This window comes from Erpetoichthys calabaricus, chromosome 4 (genome assembly GCF_900747795.2).
Source record: "Erpetoichthys calabaricus chromosome 4, fErpCal1.3, whole genome shotgun sequence".
Classification (NCBI taxonomy): domain Eukaryota; kingdom Metazoa; phylum Chordata; class Cladistia; order Polypteriformes; family Polypteridae; genus Erpetoichthys; species Erpetoichthys calabaricus.
The window spans coordinates 3,331,383-3,356,383 of NC_041397.2; the positions used below are offsets into that span (position 1 = coordinate 3,331,383).

Consider the following 25,001-nt stretch of genomic DNA (forward strand, 5'->3'; position numbering starts at 1 on the left):
TCTACGCATATGACTAATAAACAAACATAAAAATATATTGGTTAAGATCAACGCGTATTACGTATTTTATTATCTCTCATGTAATTTACAAACTTAAAAATGGAAGGTGAAAGGGCCTCATAAGTGGAATAGCCTAGGGCCTCTTTTCATATAAATCCGGCTCTGCGCATTGCATTTGTCATTCCCAAAGATGGCACATCACCAACATTTTTAAATGCATTGCATGTTTCATTCCAGCAGATGGTGCATCACACACAATAACACTGCTTCTGCGAATCCCATCCCAAAAGGCATATAACAGGGACACACGCATTGTACGGTGCCCTGCAAAATGTTAATACTGCAGTTGACATTGATTTCAGCTTAGATAGGTTGTACAGCTAGTATATATGCATATAAAAATATGGAATGAGAGACAGAGAGAGAATAATTAGCATATGTATTCATAGAATACCCATTGAAGTTTCTATAACGTTTCCATCACTGATTATTTTTGCTCTATTTCTGTATTTTTAAAACGCTGCACATAATTTATTTTCCAAGTTGCCTTAGCAGCTCTTCGTTCATGTTTTGCAGTTTTATCGTTCGTCCCTTGACGGCGCTGCATCTCTTTAAGTTTTTTTTTTTCCCCGTAGGATTTAAGAAAAGTCGCCAAAGTAAAAGTAACCGCTAACAGAGGCTCTCTCCGGTATTCCCTCACCAGTTCACTTCAAAACAAACCGGGCTGTTTGTTATGTTGGAGTAACGCCGTCCTAAGTCGGGAAAGGCGGAGTTTGTTGCCTGGCACCTCCGTAGGCTCAACTATTATAGGATAGCTGACGTGCCAAACAAAGCTAAGCACGCGCTCAACCGGAAAAAGAGGCGGGCCTTCACGCGAGGCAGGGCCCACAGTTAGGAGGATTCTATTGGTGGCCACACTTCGCAATCAGGAAAGAAATCAGCCAACCAGCTCCAAGCGGTGGGTGGGGCGAATGGAGCGAGCGAGAGGCGGAGCGTGCGCTTTTGCTTTCAGCACCACGGAGAGCGGATCGCATTCACTGCAGGCACGGCAAAGAACGAGCAGAGCCAGCGAGCGCGGTGCGGGGTCCACTCGGAGAAAAAAAAAAAAAATCACAGCGAGCTGATTCGAAGTCCCCGCAAGCCTCATCCCTACACGAGCAAGTCAAAATAAAAGCCGTCCGCTCGCGGGAGCAGTGTGATCCGACACCTTGATTTATGAAATCATGAACGATGCAAAAGTGAGGCACGAGCATTCAGCTCTCTGCTATTAACATTCAATTAATTATTAATAGCGTTGCATTTTCGCCTGCTCTTTGGTGATATATAAATTGAAAAGGAGGATCGGGCACGTTTGGCCAATATTTTTATTTTATTTTTTATTGATTTAATTAATGATCTTTTTCTATTGTGATGATCGATGGATCGATTTTCATGCAAAGAAAATGAAGAAGTTTCATGATTTAAATCTTTAAACGAGGGCGGCACGTTTTTCTTCTTTGACTGAACCCTATACATATACATCCATCTGTCGATTTTGTATTTTTTTTTTCTTGCACTCTTTTTAGTGCGCGTCCCGTGTGTTTTGCGCATACAAAATGATCTTCTTTTGGTACTTTCTTAACTACACCTAAATTAAAGGGTCCAAGAGGAAAGACACCGAATATAAATCTTAAAAAAGGGACGCTGCCTTTATTTCCCCATTTTCTTTCTCATTCAAGTGGATCCGCATAAATGTAATTTCTCTGCATTCGATTCTCTAAAATGAAGAAGTTCAATATTTGGAAGGTATTAGACGGCTTCTCTGCCTCCTCTCCAGTCAGCTCCGGGGGAGCTCCAGTATGCCCAGGTGGGACCGTCGTAGCCTCTGCAGGAGGAGTAGCTGCTCGAGAGATCGAAATCCAAGAGACCCTCACTTCGGAGCTTTTCCAGATCTGTAAGGTAAGTCGGGCTCGTTTGTTCTCGACCGCAAGTCTCCGAGACACTCTTTGTTTCCCGGTGCCCATGTGTGGTGGCATTGAGCGGCGCTGCCATGTGTGGGGTGCTCTGTAGATGAAAGGGCTGGCGCTCTGCTTTCCGCACGAATGAAGTGACAGGATGCTTCCTGAAACTTCCAGGGGATGAATGGATGGATGAACGGATCACCAGATAGATGGAGCGGCTGTAGGGTTAGCAACGCCCCTGGCCCCTTTATCTGGCAAGGCAAAGAAGAAAAAATAAATAAATAAACGGTGTGTTTTGCAGACATTTTTTATTGATCACACCAAAGCAAGGAGACTGGTGTGCAGGAGGTTTATTTTTTGGGGGATAGCGCCGGGCTTCAGATGACAGACCGTCAGGAGACCGTACTCCATTTTTAAACCCAACCGCATTCTGCCCATTCACACACAAGTACACGCGATGAACACATGTGCCCGCAGGGACTCGTAATGTAACGGGTAGTCCGAGAAAGCTCTTAACTCGTAGATTCTTCAATCGGCGTACGGTGTTTTTACAATAATGTCGACACGGGTGGGCTTCATTTTGCAACAAGCGTCGCTTCCAAGTCGGGTCTCTCAGCCTTTCACGCGCGTTGTGTTAAGTCGAGGTGTTTAAATCTCGCGAATGGGCGCCACTTCATCTGCAGTCCTCTTCTCTGAAACAACAGTAACCTTTAAACCAGGAAACTGAACGGCCGTCAGGCGAACGTTACATCAGCGCACAACAACACGGCGGCTCGCCGTCAGGAAGCGTCCATTGGATGGCCGCCTTTCATCGACTTTCTGCTGTGCTCGTAGACGATTAGGACTTTCCGTGCACAGCCGTTCACACTCCAGTCGATTATTAAACTCATATTCATTCCATAAGGAGCGATACATTTATTGATTCTTTGTCCATAACCCGTTCAGTAAGTTCGGCAGCCGGGCTTCTCCGCATTCAGTTTTATTACGGTTGCGGCGCCGTGCGTACATACCCCCCCACCCCCATGAGTCAGTGTGTTTGTTGTCACTCCACTTCAGGAGTCCCGCAGGACGGAGCGACAAGGCACCTCTGAGAACACCGGGGAGTTCAGCACTGGAGCTTCACGATCAGCGATTTGACAGCCCGCCACCGCCGAGGCGCACAGCGCTGAATACAGCAGTCCATTCGGGGTCTTCAGGATAGCGAACACTTCAAGGCGCTCTCCTTAAATTTGCCCAATTCTGAACTCGAAACGAACTGCATGAGGGTGACGGCCGCGTAAAGTTAGAAGGTCTCAACCCAGACCGCCCTCTCGGAGCCAGCGAGCCGCGAGCGAGCATCACCAGCACGGCGCGCACTTCCTCAAACGCCCGCTGCCTCGCCATACGCACGCGCACTGCCGGCCGTCAGTCCAGGGCTTCTCAAGCGCCTCCTGGAGCCGCAGGTGTGACTGCTGGGGACCTGCTGCTCCACTCGCGAGACACATAGAAGGACTGGCGGCTCGCGCGGGCTGTAGCGCCAGAAAACGGACGGGCCGGTGGGCGGGCAGGAGGGGGCGGAGCTTTGACGTGTGGGGTGGGCACACACACAGATGAAGGACATGGACAGATGGGTAGAAAAGGCGCTATATAAAAGACAGAGAGATTAAAAAATATACGAAACTGCCTATATAATATATAGGTGGAGAGACAGAAGTGAAATGCACTTCGTGTTATAAAGCATGTGAGTCATATATGAAAAAGCACTATATAATAGATAAATATGAAAGGAGATATAAAATAAATACAAAGAAACAAAATACAATTTGTTATTTATAGGTTGAAAAACAGATTTGAAAGGCGCTATATAATAGATAAATATGAAAGACACTATGTAATAGATAAATATGAAAGGAGATATTAAATAAATACAAAGACACAAAATACAATTTGTTATTTATAGGTTGAAAAACAGATTTGAAAGGCGCTATATAATAGATAAATATGAAAGACACTATGTAATAGATAAATATGAAAGGAGATATAAAATAAATACAAAGATACAAAATACAATTTGTTATTTATAGATTGAAAAACAGATTTGAGAGGCGCTATATAATAGATAAATATGAAAGGAGATATAAAATAAATACAGGGATACAAAGTACAATTAGTTATTTAGAGACTGAAAGACACAGAGATATGAAAGGCACTATATAATAGATACATATGAAAGACACTATGTAATAACTAAAAAGACACCCGCTATATAATATATAGGTGGAGAGACAGAAGTGAAATGCACTTCGTGTTATAAAGCTTGTGAGTCAGATATGAAAAAGCACTATATAATAGATAAATATGAAAGGAGATATAAAATAAATACAAAGATACAAAATACAATTTGTTATTTATAGGTTGAAAAACAGATTTGAAAGGCGCTATATAATAGATAAATATGAAAGACACTATGTAATAGATAAATATGAAAGGAGATATAAAATAAATACAAAGATACAAAATACAATTTGTTATTTATAGATTGAAAAACAGATTTGAAAGGCGCTATATAATAGATAAATATGAAAGGAGATATAAAATAAATACAGGGATACAAAGTACAATTAGTTATTTAGAGACTGAAAGACACAGAGATATGAAAGGCACTATATAATAGATACATATGAAAGACACTATGTAATAACTAAAAAGACACCCGCTATATAATATATAGGTGGAGAGACAGAAGTGAAATGCACTTCGTGTTATAAAGCATGTGAGTCATATATGAAAAAGCACTATATAATAGATAAATATGAAAGGAGATATAAAATAAATACAAAGATACAAAATACAATTTGTTATTTATAGATTGAAAAACAGATTTGAAAGTCGCTATATAATAGATACATATGAAAGACACTATGTAATAACTAAAAAGACACCCGCTATATAATATATAGGTGGAGAGACAGAAGTGAAATGCACTTCGTGTTATAAAGCTTGTGAGTCAGATATGAAAAAGCACTATATAATAGATAAATATGAAAGGAGATATAAAATAAATACAAAGATACAAAATACAATTTGTTATTTATAGGTTGAAAAACAGATTTGAAAGGCGCTATATAATAGATAAATATGAAAGGAGATATAAAATAAATACAGGGATACAAAGTACAATTAGTTATTTAGAGACTGAAAGACACAGAGATATGAAAGGCACTATATAATAGATACATATGAAAGACACTATGTAATAACTAAAAAGACACCCGCTATATAATATATAGGTGGAGAGACAGAAGTGAAATGCACTTCGTGTTATAAAGCTTGTGAGTCAGATATGAAAAAGCACTATATAATAGATAAATATGAAAGGAGATATAAAATAAATACAAAGATACAAAATACAATTTGTTATTTATAGGTTGAAAAACAGATTTGAAAGGCGCTATATAATAGATAAATATGAAAGACACTATGTAATAGATAAATATGAAAGGAGATATTAAATAAATACAAAGACACAAAATACAATTTGTTATTTATAGATTGAAAGACATAGAGATATGAAAGGCACTATATAATAGATACATATGAAAGACACTATGTAATAACTAAAAAGATACTCGCTATGTAATATTTAGGTGGAGAGACAGAAGTGAAATGCACTTCATATTATAAAGTTTGTGAGACAGATATGAAAGGCAATATATAATAGATAAATTTGAAAGGAGCTATTAAATAAATAAGATACAAAATACAATTTGTTATTTATAGATTGAAAAACAGTTTTGAAAGGCACTATATAATAGATAAACATGAAAGAGAATATGTAATAAATATAAAGATACAAAGTGCAATATGTAAGATATGAAAACCAGTAATTTATGTATAAATATAAAAGACATTATATGATACATAGATTGACAGATAAATAGGCACTTTGTAATAAACAGAAAGATATAAATCAAAATCTTTATTGTCATTGTAGCAATGAGACATTGTACAACGAAATTAAAATATTCATTAACAGACAGATTTGAAAGACGATAAGTAATAAACTGACAGAGAAGTGCAAAAGGAGCCACATCACAAATAGGAAGATGTGAAAGACAATATGTACCATATAAAGGAACAGCACTATATAATATTAACATGTGAAAGGCGCTATATAACTAACAGAATGGCAGGTAAGCATGAAAGGCACTATATGTTAGAATTTTTTTAATTTTAAATCTTTTTATCATCATGTTCTTCAGACCTTTATTCCAGTTATATTACAATTACAGTCAAATTAACAACAATAGCTTAGAGATGCTCAGGTAGACTGACACTTGAAAGGTAGGATATAAAAGATAAACAGATCAAAAATGGAACAAACTGTAAGACAAACACATTAAAAGAAATATACGAACTACAAAATAAAACTGAAAAGAGATGGCTGTTACAGATCTTATACAGTATAACAGATAAGAGCACTTCATGAAGTTAATGCCACTCAGTATGAAAGGCACTGCGTATGCGAGAGTGTGTGTGCGGGAAAGGCAAAATATGAATGCAGAATATCATAGAATACCAGCTGTACGTGACGTCAACACACGAAGGAAAGGCAGTCGATGGGAGATCTGTGAACGGCAAAATACAAAGAAAAAAGGGAGACAGGCAGACAGACAGAGAGACGGGAATGGCATCATACACCTTGTACAGGAAAGGTAGCACTAGCTTAGATATTAGGTAAACCATCCGAAAGGCACTATATGAACGAAAGCTATTAAAGACACTATATAAGAGAAATGCACTATAGGAGAAGTGAAGGTGCTATGTAATTGGCAGATGCTGCACCACAGATAATGAGAGCTCAAGATGAAAAACTCTGACTTGCATGTCGAGGGTCTCGATGCTTGAACTGAATATCACATTTCACAGTCGAACGCAGAATCTGCAGCTCTGCAGTGACACAAGAAACTGGCAGGAGGAGAAGAAGACAACTTTGGACCTGAAATATTAATGTGAGAGCAGAGAAAATCAAAACTTTTATAATGTGCTGAACGGACTGGGGGAGCCAGGTGATGTCACAAGGAGGAGAAACATCTTCAGGGTCCGGTAATATGAACGGGCAACTGACATCTCCAGGGTCTGTCTATCTGAGATATAGTGCCTTTCACATCTATCTATCTATCTATCTATCTATCTATCTATCTATCTTTCTTTCTTTCTTTCTTTCTTTCTTTCTTTCTTTCTTTCTTTCTTTCTTTCTTTCTTTCTTTCTTTCTTTCTTTCTTTCTTTCTTTCTTTCTTTCTCCCTCTTTCTCTCTCTCTCTCATCTTTGTTCTTTCTCTAGTATCTCTTATAAAACTGCACACAGAACTCCAGACGAAGCCTAATTAGTGAATTATATAGCTTATGCATAACCTGTGTTGACTTCTATTCTACAATACAGGGCGCTATATAACCTAACATCCCATTAGCCACCTTAATGGCCTTCTCACATTCTCTAAAAGGCTTTCTTACTTGTTGTTCTCCATGGTCTTGAATCATCCCAGTTGCTCTCATCTGGACTTTCTCTTATCGCTGCTTTGTCTTTTCTTGTACCAGAGAGACCCAAACTGCACAATCTTCCAGGTGAGGCGTCATTACTACTTGAGGATAACCTCCATTGACTTCTACTCTGCACTCTACATATCATGTCGCTATATTACCCAACACCCTATTAGACTGGGTGGCACAGTGGTAACGCTGCTGACTCGCAGTTAGGAGATCCAAGTTCGCTTCCCGGGTCCTCCCTGCGTGGAGTTTGCATGTTCTCCCCATGTCTGCGTGGGTTTCCTCCGGGCACTCTGGGTGCTCCGGTTTCCTCTCAAAGTTCAAAGACATGCAGGTTAGGTGGATTGGCGAATCTAAAATTGTCCCTAGTGTGTGTGTGTGGTGTGTGTGGTGTGTGTGTGTGTGTGTGTGTGTGTGTGTGTGTATGTGCTTGATGTGTGTGTGTGTGTGGTGTGCCCTGCAGTGGGCTGGTGCCCTGCGGTGCGCAGGTTTGTTTCCTGCCTTGCGCCTGTGTTGGCTGGGATTGGCTCCAGCAGACCCCCATGACCCTGTAGTAGGATATAGCAGGTTGGATAATGGATGGATGGATCCTATTAGACTTTCTCACGGCTTTCCCACTCATTCTTAATGGCTTTCTCACTGATCGCACTCTCTCTGTTGTCCTCAACCACCTTCGTTGCTCTTCTCTGGACTTTCTCCAGCATTGCTCTCTCTTTTTGGTGACAGCTGGGAGCCACCATACTAACTTTATTCCCAGTTTTAAACACCTCAGTCGTGTCATCTCAAAGGTTCAACTCCTTCAGTCTTTCCTCCTCATTCATTCCCCACGATCCTCAATCAGACCAGTTGCTCTCCTCCGGACTTTCTCTAGTGCTGCTTTGTCTTTTTTTAACATGGAGACCAAAACTGCACACAGACCTCCAGATGAGCTCTTGCCATTGAATTGAACAACTTGAGCATAACCTGCTTTGACTTGTACTCTCCACAGCAGGGCGCTATATAACCCCACATCCTAGTAGCCATTCTAATAGCCAGTTGCTCTCCACGGTCCTGAATCAGCCTAATTGCCCGTCTCTCTGGACGTTTTCTAGTGTTGCTGTGACTTTTTATAACATGGAGACCAAAACCACACACAGAACTCCAGATGAGGTCCCACTAGTGTGTTATGAAGCTTAAGCATAATCTGTTTTGGCTTCATAGAAAAGTATATTTTTAAAGTTGATGATTGGAATATATTCAAAGAGAATCCTGAGCATATTTGAAAAAAAGCATTATATCATGTTAGTATACTAAGGGTTAAATCACAAAAAGGCCTGTGCCTGTGTATTTTTTATTTTTCTTAGCAAGCTGGAAGCCACCAATATTTCATGAGTCGAGGTCAGGTATGTAGAGAGAGGGGCTGACAGGCAACCCCCCCCCCCCCCTTTCTATGTGGTGAACATGAGCTGAGGACTGGAAATACTGGTGGCAGGAAAAATGGAGGCCATAACAGACCTCCAGGGGAGGCTTCATTAGTAAATTATATTCGAAATTTTAAACAATTTGGACAAAACACAGGACATTCAGGTCAACATGTTCTCAAATGCCATTCCATCAGAATTCTACAGAATAACATCATGCTGAGTTTTCAGGGCCCCACAAGTCTTATTGTCTAACAGCACTTCCTGGTCACTTATTTCATCAGCTAGGCCAGCGTTTCTCAACCTTTAAGTATTTGCAACCTCAGTTTTCATAACAGTTTTAATCGCACCCCCCCCTAACATTTTATTGAAAGGAGCCCACTAATACCAACTTGTTCTTTTTTAATTAATGATATATCATAGATGCATATTTTATTATACCTACTTAACTTTTATTGACATTTATCTTAACTCTATATTTATTTTTCTAGTATCAGAATGTAGTTTAAGTTTTGGTTTCAATAGATGTATTTTTCATATTTTTGATTCTTGTTTTCTTTTTTCACATCTTCGCACCCCCTTTTTGTTACTTTGCACACCCCTAGGGGGGCCCGCCCCACAGATTGAGAACCATTGAGCTAAGAGATATAAATAAAACACTTTCTAATGTTTGCATGCAATTCACTCCAGCTGTGGCCCTGTGTTCTCATGTAGGGGTCCACTCGACTAAGTCCTCTTAGAATTCGGTCCTCTCCTCTCCTGTCACCCCTGAATGTCTGTTGGTTCAAACTGAAACTTTTCAGCTCCAGCTGTCTGTCTGTCTTCAGTCCTGAATCAGCTTGGCTTCGCTCTTCTGCACTTTCTCCAGCACAGATGTTTCTTTAATATAATACAGAGACTTAAACTGAAACCCATACTCCAGATGGGGTCTCATAAGGGTGTTATATACCCCCAAGCACAAGCCCCCTTGACATACTCTACTCATCAGAGCGCTATATAATCTCGCATCCATTGCTTAGCACTCATCATGGCTTTCTCTTTTCCTCCTAATGGCTTTCTCGCTGATTGCTCTCCATGGTGCTGAATCATCCAAGCTGCCCTCCTCTGAACTTTCTTAATTGCGCCGTTATCTTTGTTTTTCCTGACAGTTGTGATCCACCATATTAGTTTCCTTTATGATTTTGAATACTTCCGTTATGTCACCCCTTAATGTCTGTTTGTTTAAACTAAAACGATTCTACTCGTCTCTCTCAGTCTGTGCTTCTGAATCAGCCTGGTCTCTCTCCCTTCTCTGGACTTTCTCTAGCATTATTTTGTGTTTTTTCTTATCTCTTTTTGTTTTTCTACACACCACACTCCAGACGAGGTCTCATTTGTGTTTTATATACCTCATGTATAGCTTCTTTAACTTGTAATCCACACATCCACACGCTATATAACCTGGCATGCTATTAGCCTTCTTTAATAGCCTTCATGGTACTGATTCAGCCTAGTCGCTCTTCTCTGGACTTTCTCTAGTGCTGTTGTGTCCTTTTTGTAGACTGGAGACCCAAACTACACCCAGGACTCCAAATGAGGCCTCACCAGTGTGTTATAGACTTTCTGTGACTTGTACTCCACATGTCAAGGCGCTATATAAGCTGGCATGCTATTAAGCCTTCTTAATAGCCTTCTCTTGTTTCTCTTAAAGGCTTTTTTGCTGATTGCTCTCCGTGGTCCTGAATAAGCCTAGTTGCTCTTCTCTGGACCTTTTCTAGTGCTGTTATGTCTGTTTTGTAGCCTGGAGAACCAAACTGCATACAGGACTCCAGATGAGGCCTGACCAGTGTGTTATAAAGCTTGAGCAGAACCTCCTGTGACTTGTACTCCACACATCAAGGCGCTATATAACCAGACATTCTGTTAGCCTTCTTAATGGCTTCTGAACATTGACTGGCAGTCGATAGCATTGAGTTCCTCATGTCTCCTAAATCCTTCTCCTAAGATGTACTCTCGATTTTTAGACGTCCCATTTTCTATTCAAACCTCACATTTTTACTTCCTTTGTGTAATTCTTTACATTTACTGACATTAAGTTTCATCGTCCACAAATCTGCCCAAACCTGCATGCTGTCCAAGTCCCTCTGTGATGATTCCATGGCTTCTCAATTATCTGCCAATCCACCAATCTTGGTATTATCTCCAAAATTAACCAGGTTGTTATTTATATTCCAATCCATATCATATACTGTATATATTTTTAAAAAGGTATAAATCTGAATCAGCCTGGTTGCGCCTCCATGGTTCTGAAACAGTTTAGTGGCTTTTCTTCCGCTCTCCATAGTCCTATATCAGCATATTTCATCTCCCCTTTTGGACTTTTTGCTCATGCGTGCTGTTCAGTGGACAGCAGGGTTTGGAGGGCCAGGGTCAGGGAGCAGAATAGACCTATGAAGGAGATGGATCGGGGCTCATGGGGTCCCCGTAGATGCAGACAGATGGAGGTGAGGGACACAAGTAGGGCTTGGGGTACCCAAGCAGTGACCCCAGGAGTGCGGGCCCTGGTGAGAGTTGACCTCTCCTGTTGATGGACTGAGCAGATCATATGTTGAGCAGATTAAGAACGAACACTGAGGCTGGCTATGGTTTTAGTAAGACCAGACAGAGCCCATGTTTTATGGATTATTTATTGACTTTGAACCTTTACACACACTCCTGATTTTATTGGGGTTACTTATTTGTTTAATTGTTATGGAGGGCACACAGCACTTTTGGGATCCTTTTGGATTGGTTACAATAAAAGCTCCTCCCATGGGTCTGTTAAGTGTCCTCATCGCCAGGCTCATCCCAGTTATCGACGGTTTCGGGTGCAGGTTGTGACAGGCTGCAGGAGCCAATCCGGACTGTCACAGAGGGGCAACATAAATCGTTGGTTGACTTTGTCCCTTAAATTTAGAAAGCCCTGATTTAAAAACAGCACGGTGTGTTCATGCTGGTTGCCTCTCTCTAATATTCCATTTTGTCTAAAGGGCCGAAGCCACCTATCGTGTAAAATCTGCAGAGACGGAGGAGGTTAGGCAGGGGGGCAAATACTTTCTCACAGCACTGTAGGGTGCTGTATACATTAAGTAACACACCGTTCAGCTGGTCACAATACAACACGTCTTGTTCTTTGTATCCTGTTTAATGTTTAAATGTAATTTTAATTTACCTACCACTTCATGTTGGTGAGATGATAGAAAAATGGAAAGGAGGACATGGAGCTTGTGGTCAAAATCACGGCGGAATACTTGAATCACGAAACGTGATGATTGGTTAGCGCATAAATGGCATCATTTACATAAAAGCTAACATGCTGAACGTGTCACCTTTGTTCTCGGTATAATTAAGTCATTCATTAAATATGGCTGACAGTCTGCATTACCACACTAATTGTTTGGCTGTTCTGATCTTCAAAAGTGCAGCTTGTGGTTGGCAAAAAATATCCTAATGGAAGAGTTACGGGTCAAGCAGAAGGCACCCACCGAAGCAAAGCACCTTCTTTTTAGGAGGTCTCGTTTGATTTGACTGCTCAGTCTGCCAGAAGAAATCCAAGATGATGAGTTTAAGGGTGAAGGGTATGGGTCGGGGTTCACATTGTGGTGCAGGGTGCAGATAAACAAAGGTGGACCCAAATTCTCTGAGGACCATCAACTGAAACATCGGTGACCCCGACAAGTTCTTTGAGGTTCAGCGTATCCTGTGCTCATGCTGATTTGTCCAAACGTTTCCACTTTCACTCTCCGGGTGTGTAAAACACTGAAGACATTTTAAAGTCACAGCAGGGACTCACAGTACAAACCCCGTCCATAATTAAACACTTGAGTCACGTTGTCTTTTTATCTCGATTTAATTGCAGTAAATTATGGTGGTTTCTCATCAGTTGTTTTCAAGGGTTCTGATGTTTGGCTCGACTCCTTCAATTTTTCCTCCATTGCTGCCTTGAGACGTCCTGAATCAGCCGAGTCGCTCTTCTCTGGACTTTGTTTTGTCTTTTTTGTAACATGGAGACCAAATCTGCACACAGGTCTCAAGGTGAGGTCCCACCAGTGTGTTAAAAAGCGTAAGCAGGACCTCTTGTGACTTGTAACCCTTACGGCAGGGCACTTTATAACCTCCTGTTAGTCTTATTAATGGCTTTCACGCTTTCTCTAAATGGGTTTCTTACTGTTTGTTCTCCATGGTCCTGAATCACCCCAGTTGCTCTCATCTGGACTTTCTCTAGTGCTGCTTTGTCTGTTTTTAACATGGAGACCAAAACTGCATCCAAAACTCCAGATGAGCTCTCACCAGTGAATTGAACAACTTCTCTTATCGTTGCTTTGTCTTTTCTTGTATCAGAGAGACCCAAACTGCACAAACTTCTAGGTGAGGCCTCATTACTATTTAAGGGTAACCTCCATTGACTTGTACTCTAAACTCTACATATCAAAGCGCTATAAACCCAACATCCTATTAGACTTTTTAATGGCTTTCTCACTGATCGCTCTACCTGTGGTCATCAACCACCTGAGCTGCTCTTCTCTGGACTTTCTCCAGCATTGCTCTCTCTTTTTGGTGACAGCTGGGAGCCACCATACTAACTTTATTCCCAGTTTTAAACACCTCAGTCGTGTCATCTCAAAGGTTCAGCTCCTTCAGTCTTTCCTCCTCATTCATTCCCCACGATCCTCAATCAGATAAGTTGCTCTCCTCAGAACTTTCTCTAGTGCTGCTTTGTCTGTTTTTAATATGGAGACCAAAACTGGATCCAAAACTCCAGATGAGCTCTCACCAGTGAATTGAACAACTTGAGGAAAACCTGCTTGGACTTGTACTCTCCACAGCAGGGCGCTAGACAGCCTTAACCAAGTGCCACACTGCCCTGGAAATAAAGTTGCCACACGTTGGAGTTAAACTCTGATCTTCAGAACACAAAATAACTAACTAAACCAGCTGCACTCCTCTATCTATCTATCTATCTATCTATCTATCTATCTATCTATCTATCTATCTATCTATCTATCTATCTATCTATCTATCTATCTATCTATCTATCTATCTATTATATAGTGCCTTTCACATCTATCTATCTATCTATCTATCTATCTATCTATCTATCTATCTATCTATCTATCTATCTATCTATCTATCTATCTATCTATCTATTATATAGTGCCTTTCATATCTATTATATAGCGCCTTTCACATCTATCTATCTATCTATCTATCTATCTATCTATCTATCTATCTATCTATCTATCTATCTATCTATCTATCTATCTATCTATTATATAGTGCCTTTCACATCTATCTATCTATCTATCTATCTATCTATCTATCTATCTATCTATCTATCTATCTATCTATTGTATAGTGCCTTTCATATCTATAATTTATTATATAGCGCCTTTTTAATTATTCTTTTATTACTTATTTCATTTTTGCCTGTTGCCCTTATCCAAGTTGGCATATGATATTTAAGATTTGATTGATTTCATTTCTTTTGTTATTTATTCTCCACAGACAGGTGAAGTGACTTGCTCGTGGTCACACACTGTCAGTAGAAGGATTTGAACCCTCAGCCTGTGGGTCTCACACCTAAATTCTTATCCACAATGCCTCACTGCCATGGAGCAGCTCCTTGCCTTCATTCTGACTTACGCACACTTAGGTCTTCCCCTAGTGGTCACTTCCCTTTGTGACACTTACCAAGTCACCAGACCTGCCAGGGATGACATTGTGGCTCTTTTTTTAGGGATGTATGACCAGGCAGGCACCTTATAAAGTGACCCCGTCACAGAATCCGTGCCCACTTCTGACTCCTCATGTGACGACACAATCATTGTAGAAAAACATCAAGTAGCTGAACCGCAGCTCTTCAGTCTCATAATGTTGAGCATGTGAAAGGCGCTATATAACTGAGCTCAAATGTATTTTGAATATTATTATGAATGTGTTTGTTGTGGTGAGTACAGTACAGGAGACATGTCACCCACCTCACCCTTTCTACCTACAATTTAATGTCACCTCATTACCCGTCCAGCAGTGGTGACCATTTGAGGGTACGAGGTGCCCACCCACTTCTGCTGATTTGTGCTTTTACTCAGCCATCCAACTACAGCCAAGTGACACAATGATGGCCATAAAGAGAAGATGGTGAGACCCGCACTCAGGGGTGACCTCCGTAGTGGCAGACACTGACCAGACTCCACCGTCTCGCTTGGGTTTGTTTGCTGTTTGGTTTTCCGACGTATTTCTGCTCCTCTTTGTTTCTTGTTGAATTCTTTTGAGCAAATCTTTAAAGATCAGAAGCTTCCTTTGAGGCCATTACTGCATTTTTACTTCCCTCGACATTTGAAGACTTTGAACTTTTAAGTTTTTGTGGGCCTGGGTGGGTCTAAAACCTGCCCTGTTGAGTTTGGGGCTTGGCTGCCTGGGGTCTGAGTAAATCCAACAGGCCCCAACTTGAAAGTGGGGGTGGGCTTAGGGGCTTGGGGGTCTGGTCTGGCATTTCGTGTGATTTTTTTTTGTTTGTTTTTGAAGGCCTGCTCCCCACTTTGTGTTACATTGCGGTGGAGACCACCACACGATTGTGGGAGGGGTGTACCTAATAAACTGGCCGTGCTGTGTATGTGTGGGTGATGAATTTGTGTGTCGTTGAGGGTGTGCCTAATAAACTGGCCCGACTCTGAGTACTGTCTGGTGCAGCTGCTGACTGTCAGTGATGGGGATGCTCTACCCCGGACCCCCGTGTTTGGGTGGGCAGTCATGGCAGCAGCCTGGTGGAGGAGCCCAGCTGGCCGGAAAGTCCGCCGTTTTTTCTTTTTCGCTTCAACGGCCGATTATTCCGTGTTTTGCTCAGGAGCAGGCGTTTTGAAAGCGTTTGGGTGTAGAAATGATTGAGTTTTCAAATTGATTTTTCTTAATGCGATGGCTGCTGCTTCACTTTGCAGTTTGTAACCAAATCTGAGGTCTTGTTTTAGCACAAAGTGTTTTATGGAGGACTTGGATCTTCAGAGATCCATCCATCCATCCGTTATCCAACCCGCTATATCCTAACAACAGGGTCACGGGGGTCTGCTGGAGCCAATCCCAGCCAACACGGGGCGCAAGGCAGGAAACAAACCCCGGGCAGGGCGCCAGCCCACCGCAGATCTTCAGAGATGTGGCTGAAAACGTTCAAATGGAAAACGGGCCAGTTAGGCTGGGAATTAACGATCGTCCGTCCAAAGTCATCTTCACTTCTCGTTTTTGTGAGAGTCTCCATGCAGTCTGTCCCTCCATTTTTCTAACCCACTTTATCCCACTTAGAGGGGGCTGCCAGGTGATGGCGTTGATCCTACATGATGAACCCGTCCATCGCAAGAGGCAAGTTTTGGATCTGCCTGTCAGAAGAATGCAGGAGGCTGTCAATCAGTGTTTGATTTATATAGCGCCTTTCACAGGGCACGCTACTTTTGAAAGTACCAAGATGATCCCAAGTAAACTGCCAGGATCCTTAGTGCCACGAGTGACGAGTGTCCATGAGACAGACACCCAACTGTGCCACCCCTCTAGACCTTGATTAGTCTATTTGCTGGTTAATGCTTTTATAATACAGGAGACCATCTGTCAGTGTTCTATATAGCGCCTTTCATAGACAACACTGTCAGAAAATCAATTTCAAATTAACAAGATGGCACACGGGGCACATGTGGAAATAACAAACAGACAGTGACCAGGCTTGGATTTGATGCCAGGACTCTGGTGCCAAAAGACAGACACCCCACTGTGCCACCCCTCTAGGCCTTGTTTAGTCTGTTTGTTGGTTTATGGTTATATAATACAGGAGGCCATCAATCAGTGTTTGATTTATATAGCGCCTTTCACAGGGCACACTATTTTTGAAAGTACCAAGATGATCCTGAGGGCACGAAGTAAACTGCATATAGACACTGGCCAGGCTCCTTAGTGCCATGAGTGACAAGTGTTCATGAGATCCAGACCCAACTGTGCCACCCCTCTAGGCCTTGTTTAGTCTGTTTGCTGGTTAATGCTTGTATAATACAGGAGACCATCAGTCAGTGCTCTGTATAGCGCCTTTCATAGAAAACACTGTCAGAAAATCAATTTCAAATTAACAAGATGGCACACAGGGCACACATGGAGACCACAGACAGACAGTGAGCAGGCTTGGATTTGGTGACAGGACTCTGGTTCCAACTGCGGTGGGTTGGCGCCCTGCCCAGGATTGGTTTCCTGCCTTGTGCCCTGTGTTGGCTGGGATTGGCTCCAGCAGACCCCCGTGACCCTGTGTTCAGATTCAGCGGGTTGGAAAATAGATGGATGGATGGAGTCTGGTGCCAAGAGATAGACACACCCCTCTGTGCCAGCCCCTATAGGACAACTTTAGTCTGTTTGCTGGTTAATACTTGTATAATACAGGAGGCCGTCAATCAGTGTTTGATTTATATAGCACCTTTCACAGGGCACACTACTTTTGAAAGCACCAAAATAATCTCACATAAACTGTATAAAGACACTGGCCAGGCTCCTTAGTGCCATGAGTGACAAGTGTTCATGAGATCCAGACCCGACTGTGCCACCCCTCTAGGCCTTGTTTAGTCTGTTTGCTGGTTAATACTTGTATAATACAGGAGACCATCAGTCAGTGCTCTGTATAGCGCCTTTCATAGAAAACACTGTCAGAAAATCAATTTCAAATTAACATGATGGCACACAGGGCACATGTGGAAAGAGCAGACAGACAGTGACCAGACTTGGATTTGATGCCAGGACCTTGGTGCCAAGAGATAGACATGCCCCACTGTGCCAGCACCTCTAGGACTAGTTTAGTCTGCTTGCAAAGCAAAGGTAGCTGAGTGTTTAGAAAAGTTTTTGGAAAAGTTTCTAGCATTGATGAGATGAGATAAGGCGCGGGGCAGAAAGTGCAGACAACAGTTGCAGAAACTGACCAGTCTGTAGATAAATAGCAGGCATTGTAGCAACAAATAAAAGTTACAACAATTCTTTTGTGAGAAGAAGTTAACATACCCACCTTATTAAAAGGTCAAAAATCTGTGTGTCTGTGTATCTGTCCAGTTGCTATATCTCTGTCATTCCAACAGATGCTGCATTCCAAACATTACCACTGCTTTTATGAATCCCATACCAAATGGCATATAACAGAGACATATGCATTGCATTTTCCATTCCAACAGGTGGCACGTTGCAAACATTTCTAGTAATGCATTTTATTGTTGCAAATGTTTCTGAGGTAGGGCGGCACGGTGGCGCAGTGGGTAGCGCTGCTGCCTCGCAGTAAGGAGACCTGGGTGCGCTTCCCAGGTCCTCCCTGCATGGAATTTGCATGTTCTCCACGTGCCTATGTGGGTTTCCTCCCACAGTTCATAGACAAGCAAATTAGGTGCATTGGCGATCCTAAATTGTGTGGGTGTGTGTGCCCTGCGGTGGGCTGGTGCCCTGTGGTGGGATTTGTTCCTGCCTTGAGCCCTGTGCTGGCTGGGATTGGCTCCAACAGACCGCCATGACCCTGTGTTAGGATATAGCAGGTTGGAGAATGACTGACTGTTTGTGAGGTACCATCTGTTGAAATGACAAATGCAATGTACTTTTGATTATTAAATGTCGTGTCATTTTCTAACCTGCTTAATAGTTTAGTCTGCTTGCTGGTTTAGACAGTGTTCCATATAGCGCCTTTCACAGAGAACACTGTCAAGAAACATTTCAGAATAACAAGATGGAACATCAAACACAAATACAAACTGCAGACAGAAAGTAGCCGGGCGCCAGCCTGGTGGTTTACCGTTCAACAATACAGGACACCATCAATGGACATTTGACTTGTATAGCGCCTTTCACAGAGCACACTACATTTCAAAGTCACAAGATGAGCCACAGGGCACCCAGGCGTGGATGTGATGCCAGGTCTCTAAAGTGATGAGACAGCACGCCCCTCTGTGCCACCCCACTAGGACTTCTTTCATCTGTTTTTTTAGTTGTCATCGTCCTACACAGAGCACCATCTAGAGGTGACTTCACGTAGAGAATCCTCACCCATAACCATTTCAGAATAAGAAGATGTAACTCTGAGCAAAAGAATGAAACTGGCTAAGCTTCAGCTTGAACTTTGGTGTCAGGAGCCATGAGGCAGCATGCCCGACTGTGCCAACCATTAAAGTCTGCTGTTTGTCTGCTTGTTTATCCTTTTACAATACAGGACACCATTGGTCAGCGTCTGGTTTATATAGTGCCTTTCACAGAACAGACCATCACGATGATCTGCAGGGCACACACGTAAGCTGCAGACAGAATTTGACTTGGCTTGGACTCGGTGCCAAGTCCCTAAGCCCCTCTAGGACTTATTAAGTCTGTTTGCTTGTTTACCATACGGGACACCATCAAATCATACTTTATATAGCGCCTTTCACAGAGAACATTGGCAAAACCGTATTATATCAGAATGGCACATCGGGCACACATGTAAATCGTAGAAAGAAACTGGCTGGCCCAGGTGTCAGGAGCCACGACGCAGAATGCCCCTAGGTGCCACCCCTATTTATTTTCTGGTTCACAATACAGGACACCATCAATCAGCATCTGATTCATATAGCGCCTTTCACAGACCACACTATCAAAAGTGACTTTCAAATCAAGACGATGATCCACAGGGCACACGAGTAAACTGCACACAGAAACTGACAAGACTTGGATTCGATGCCAAGTCCCAGGTGCCATGAGGCCACAAACCCCACCGTGCCACCCCTCTGGGACTCCAGTTATTTAGTCTGCTTGCTCGCTTAATGCTGTAATACACAGGGCACCATCAAACAGTGTTTCATATAGCACCTTTCACAGTAAACACTGTCAAAAACACCTTTCAGTAGAACAGGGTGGCACACGGGGCGCACGAGTAAACTGCTTCAGTTTAATCCCAGGTCCCTGGTTACCTGTGCCACCCGTCTAGGACTTGTTTAGCCTTCTGTTTGTTTGACTGTTACAACACAGGATGTCATCAGTCCATGTTACATTTGTATAGCGCCTTTCACTTCAGAGTAGTATGATGATCCACGTGGCCCGTACGTCAACCGCCGGCAGATACACACCGGGCTTGGATATGATGCCAGGTCCCCGGCGATGTGATGAGACAGCACCCCCCTCGGTGCCCCCCTCGAGGACTTCTTTATTCTTTGGTTTGTTTGCTTGTTTATCCTGCTGCCAGAAGGAGCCTCCAGACGCTGAAGAATAATTGAGCCAAGCGAAGGCGGCACCGCGGAAAAAAGCAGTTGCAAAGCTGACCAAATGTCTGGGGATGAGCACCAAATAGGATTAGACAAATAATAAGTTGCCAGACACTGCGATCGCATAAATATTGCATGCTAATATCATAAAGCCACAACTCTCTCTCATGAACTTCCTCACATTAATATGCCATTTATGATAAGTGAGCAGCGTCGTTCATATCCCCCCGAAGACAAATGCGATGAGTAATGCTGATGATAAGTAAATAATACAGCGCGGGGACGAGCGGCGGCCATGCGAGACGCGCGCGTTAACATGTGAAAAAGTTGAGAGTCGCGCAATGGCGACGGAGGGGGCGCCAGGTCCGTTAATAATCGTGAACACGTCAAGCCGTCCTGTTATATAGCGCCTTCCCGAGGCACAGGTCCACGTGATAAAACACTAAACGGGAAATGAATCTTGTCAGGAAACGGCGACATTCTTCAAGGAACAGCCAGGCAGCGTCAGAGCGGGTCCAGGCGGGCAGCCGGGCTGCGGTTTTTTGGCCATTCAGCTGTCGGTGTTTGTGATGGGCAATTCGCCGGACAGGCGTGCTTTCTGACGTCATACGTATCGATTCCGTGGATCGCAACACTAGAGTCTGACGCATGCGTGACGGCCTTGGCGCGTTTCTTGTTGCAAGTAGATGTTTAAAGCGCATGTGCAAGCGCCGCCGGCTGTTCGCCGGCTCTTTCGAGTTGGACACTGAATCGTCTGCGTCACCGAGTCACATGACGTGCGATTCCTCCGCTAAATCTGAAAACCCGCGAACGTCGGGGAAATTACAAAAAGAACAGCAAACGGAAAAATCACAGGGCTGCTAGCAGGCAACAGGTCTGGTCAGCATGTCGAGACTACATGGAGTTAAGCAGAATTACAAAGGTCGCTCATTCATTCCTTCATTCATTCATAATTAAAGAATGCAATTAACTGGAGTTCCAATTCAGAACTGTTCACAATCGTGCATCAAAGGCTGCTGGGAAATTTCCGGACCCTAAACTTGAATTAGTTCATTTATACAATGAATGGGCAATTCATAGACATGAAAGACACTATATAATAGATAGATAGATAGATAGATAGATAGATAGATAGATAGATAGATAGATAGATAGATAGATAGATAGATAGATAGATAGATAGATATGAAAGGCACTATAGATAGATAGATAGATAGATAGATAGATAGATAGATAGATAGATAGATAGATAGATAGATAGATAGATAGATATGAAAGGCACGATAGATAGATAGATAGATAGATAGATAGATAGATAGATAGATAGATAGATAGATAGATAGATAGATAGATATGAAAGGCACTATAGATAGATAGATAGATAGATAGATAGATAGATAGATAGATAGATAGATAGATAGATAGATAGATAGATAGATAGATCATATTCACCACAGAGTTTTTAAGGAGGCCAGCGAGTGCAGATAGAGACCCTTGACACCAACAGTATGTTTAGGAAGTCACTGCACACTGGGGACATTCTGAAGGACTGGAAAATGGCAAATATCATCCCCTCATATGATCGGGCAGATCCAAGCACCTTTAGGCCAGTAAGTTTAATGGACATCAGAGGAAAATTAATGGAAGGAATTATTAAGGAGAAGATTGAGCAACACCTGGCAAGGACAGGACAGTCAGCATGGGGTCAGAAGAGGGAGGTCGTGTTTTACTAACAGGTTGGAATTCTATGAGGAGGCAACAAAAGGATACGACCAGAGAGGAGCAGATGATGTTATTGATGTGGACTTTCAGAAAGCATTTGATAAGGTGCCACATGAGAGGGTGGGCATCAAACTAAAAGAAGTGGGAGTTCAGGGTGATGTTTGTAGATGGGTGCAGAACTGGCTCAGACACAGGAAGCAGAGGGTGATGGTGTGAGGAACCTCATAAGAACTCAGAAGATAAGAGTGGTGACCAGCAGGGGGCAGTGCTGGGGCCACTGCTATCTTTAATATCTATAAATGATTTAGATTGGAAAATAAAGAACAAGCTGGTAAAGTTTGCAGATGATACCAATATACAGTGGTGTGAAAAACTATTTGCCCCCTTCCTGATTTCTTATTCTTTTGCATGTTTGTCTGATCATCAAACACATTTAAACATTAGTCAAATATAACACAAGTAAACACAAAATGCAGTTTGTAAATGGTGGTTTTTATTATTTAGGGAGAAAAAAAAATCCAAACCTACATGGCCCTGTGTGAAAAAGTAATTGCCCCCTGAACCTAATAACTGGTTGGGCCACCCTTAGCAGCAATAACTGCAATCAAGCGTTTGCGATAACTTGCAATGAGTCTTTTACAGCGCTCTGGAGGAATTTTGGCCCACTCATCTTTGCAAAATTGTTGTAATTCAGCTTTATTTGAGGGTTTTCTAGCATGAACCGCCTTTTTAAGGTCATGCCATAGCATCTCAATTGGATTCAGGTCAGGACTTTGACTAGGCCACTCCAAAGTCTTCATTTTGTTTTTCTTCAGCCATTCAGAGGTGGATTTGCTGGTGTGTTTTGGGTCATTGTCCTGTTGCAGCACCCAAGATCGCTTCAGCTTGAGTTGACGAACAGATGGCCGGACATTCTCCTTCAGGATTTTTTGGTAGACAGTAGAATTCATGGTTCCATCTATCACAGCAAGCCTTCCAGGTCCTGAAGTAGCAAAACAACCCCAGACCATCACACTACCACCACCATATTTTACTGTTGGTATGATGTTCTTTTTCTGAAATGCTGTGTTCCTTTTACGCCAGATGTAACGGGACATTTGCCTTCCAAAAAGTTCAACTTTTGACTCATCAGTCCACAAGGTATTTTCCCAAAAGTCTTGGAAATCATTGAGATGTTTCTTAGCAAAACTGAGACGAGCCCTATTGTTCTTTTTGCTTAACAGTGGTTTGCGTCTTGGAAATCTGCCATGCAGGCCGTTTTTGCCCAGTCTCTTTCTTATGGTGGAGTCGTGAACACTGACCTTAATTGAGGCAAGTGAGGCCTGCAGTTCTTTAGACGTTGTCCTGGGGTCTTTTGTGACCTCTCGGATGAGTCGTCTCTGCGCTCTTGGGGTAATTTTGGTCGGCCGGCCACTCCTGGGAAGGTTCACCACTGTTCCATGTTTTTGCCATTTGTGGATAATGGCTCTCACTGTGGTTCGCTGAGTCCCAAAGCTTTAGAAATGGCTTTATAACCTTTACCAGACTGATAGATCTCAGTTACTTCTGTTCTCATTTGTTCCTGAATTTCTTTGGATCTTGGCATGATGTCTAGCTTTTGAGGTGCTTTTGGTCTACTTCTCTGTGTCAGGCAGCTCCTATTTAAGTGATTTCTTGATTGAAACAGGTGTGGCAGTAATCAGGCCTGGGGGGTGGCTACGGAAATTGAACTCAGGTGTGATACACCACAGTTAGGTTATTTTTTAACAAGGGGGCAATTACTTTTTCACACAGGGCCATGTAGGTTTGGATTTTTTTTCTCCCTAAATAATAAAAACCATCATTTAAAAACTGCATTTTGTGTTTACTTGTGTAATATTTCACTAATGGTTAAATGTGTTTGATGATCAGAAACATTTTGTGTGACAAACATGCAAAAGAATAAGAAATCAGGAAGGGGGCAAATAGTTTTTCACACCACTGTAGGTGGATTAGCAGATAATTTGGAATCTGTTATATCATCACAGAAGGACTTGGACAGCAGACAGGCTTTGGCAGATAAATTTTAATGTCAGTAAATGAAAACTATTACATATAAGAAGTAAAAATGTTAGGTTTGAATACACAATGGGCAGTCAGAAAATTGAGAGTCCACCTTATGAGAAGGATTTAGGAGTCATAGTGAACTCTAAGTTATCGACTTCCCGACAGTGTTCAGAAGCCATTAAGAAGGCTAACAGGATGTCAGGTTATATAGCGCCTTGATGTGTGGAGTACAAGTCACAGGAGGTTGTGCTCAAGTCTTTATAACACACTGGTGAGGCCTCATCTGGAGTCCTGTGTGCAGCTTGGGCCTCCATAAAGACATAGCAGCACTAGAGAAGGTCCAGAGAAGAGCAACTAGACTGATTCAGGGCTACAGGGGATGAGTTAGGAGTGAAGATTAAAAGAGCTGAGCCTTTACAGTGATGAAGAGGAGACCTGACTGAAGTGTTTAAAATGATGAAGGGCATTAGTCCAGTGGATCGAGATGGTGACTTTAAAATGAGTTTGTCAAGAACACGGGGACACAGCTGGAAACTTGTGAAGGGAAAATTTCTCACAAACATTAGGAAGTTTTTCTTCACACAGAAAACCACAGACACTTGGAATAAGCGACCAAGTAGTGTGGTGGACAGAAGGAGTTTAAGGACTTTCAAAACTCGACTTGATGTTACTTTAGTAGAATTAAGTGGACAGGACTGGTGAGCTTTGTTGGGCTGAATGGCTTCTCCTCGTCCAGAGTGTTCTGATGTTCTAAAGAAAAAATGAGTTGGTGCCTCCATTTGATAATTAGTGCCACATACCGTCAACACCCTACACTGAAATTACTTAATGAATGAAAGAATGAATAATGGCGATGAGTTAGTGTCCCAGCCCATCCAGCACTGCTAACAGTCTCGTATCCTGGGCTGTTTTAGAACCCTGGTGGTCCGGTGCCCCATTTGGGGCTTAGTGCCACTTGTCAAATATCAATGGGACTCTAAACTGAAATAAAAAGTTTCAGAAAATGAATAATGATTGAATGTAGGAACAAACAAATCTTTTCATTCATTGTTAAAGATGACACCTCCTCCATTACTGCTTGGAGATGCTCAGACCCTGGACTGTGTAGGAATAGCGCTATATAGCGCCCGACCCGACACAGACTGGAC

At 42.3% G+C, this 25,001-nt stretch overlaps 1 protein-coding gene across 4 annotated transcripts in view; it reads left to right on the forward strand.

Moving 5' to 3' along the window:
• The first annotated feature begins 1,001 nt into the window (after positions 1-1,001).
• Positions 1,002-25,001, forward strand: part of stxbp5l (syntaxin binding protein 5L) — a 553,303-nt gene continuing 529,303 nt past the window's right edge. For 2 of the 4 annotated variants that reach the window (XM_051926381.1, XM_051926380.1), the window contains exon 1: positions 1,002-1,938. In XM_051926381.1, the coding sequence (XP_051782341.1) occupies positions 1,762-1,938 (177 nt within the window). In that variant the 5' untranslated portion in view covers positions 1,002-1,761. The remainder of the gene's footprint in view (positions 1,939-25,001) is intronic. The other 2 variants (XM_051926382.1, XM_051926383.1) reach the window with 1 other exon arrangement.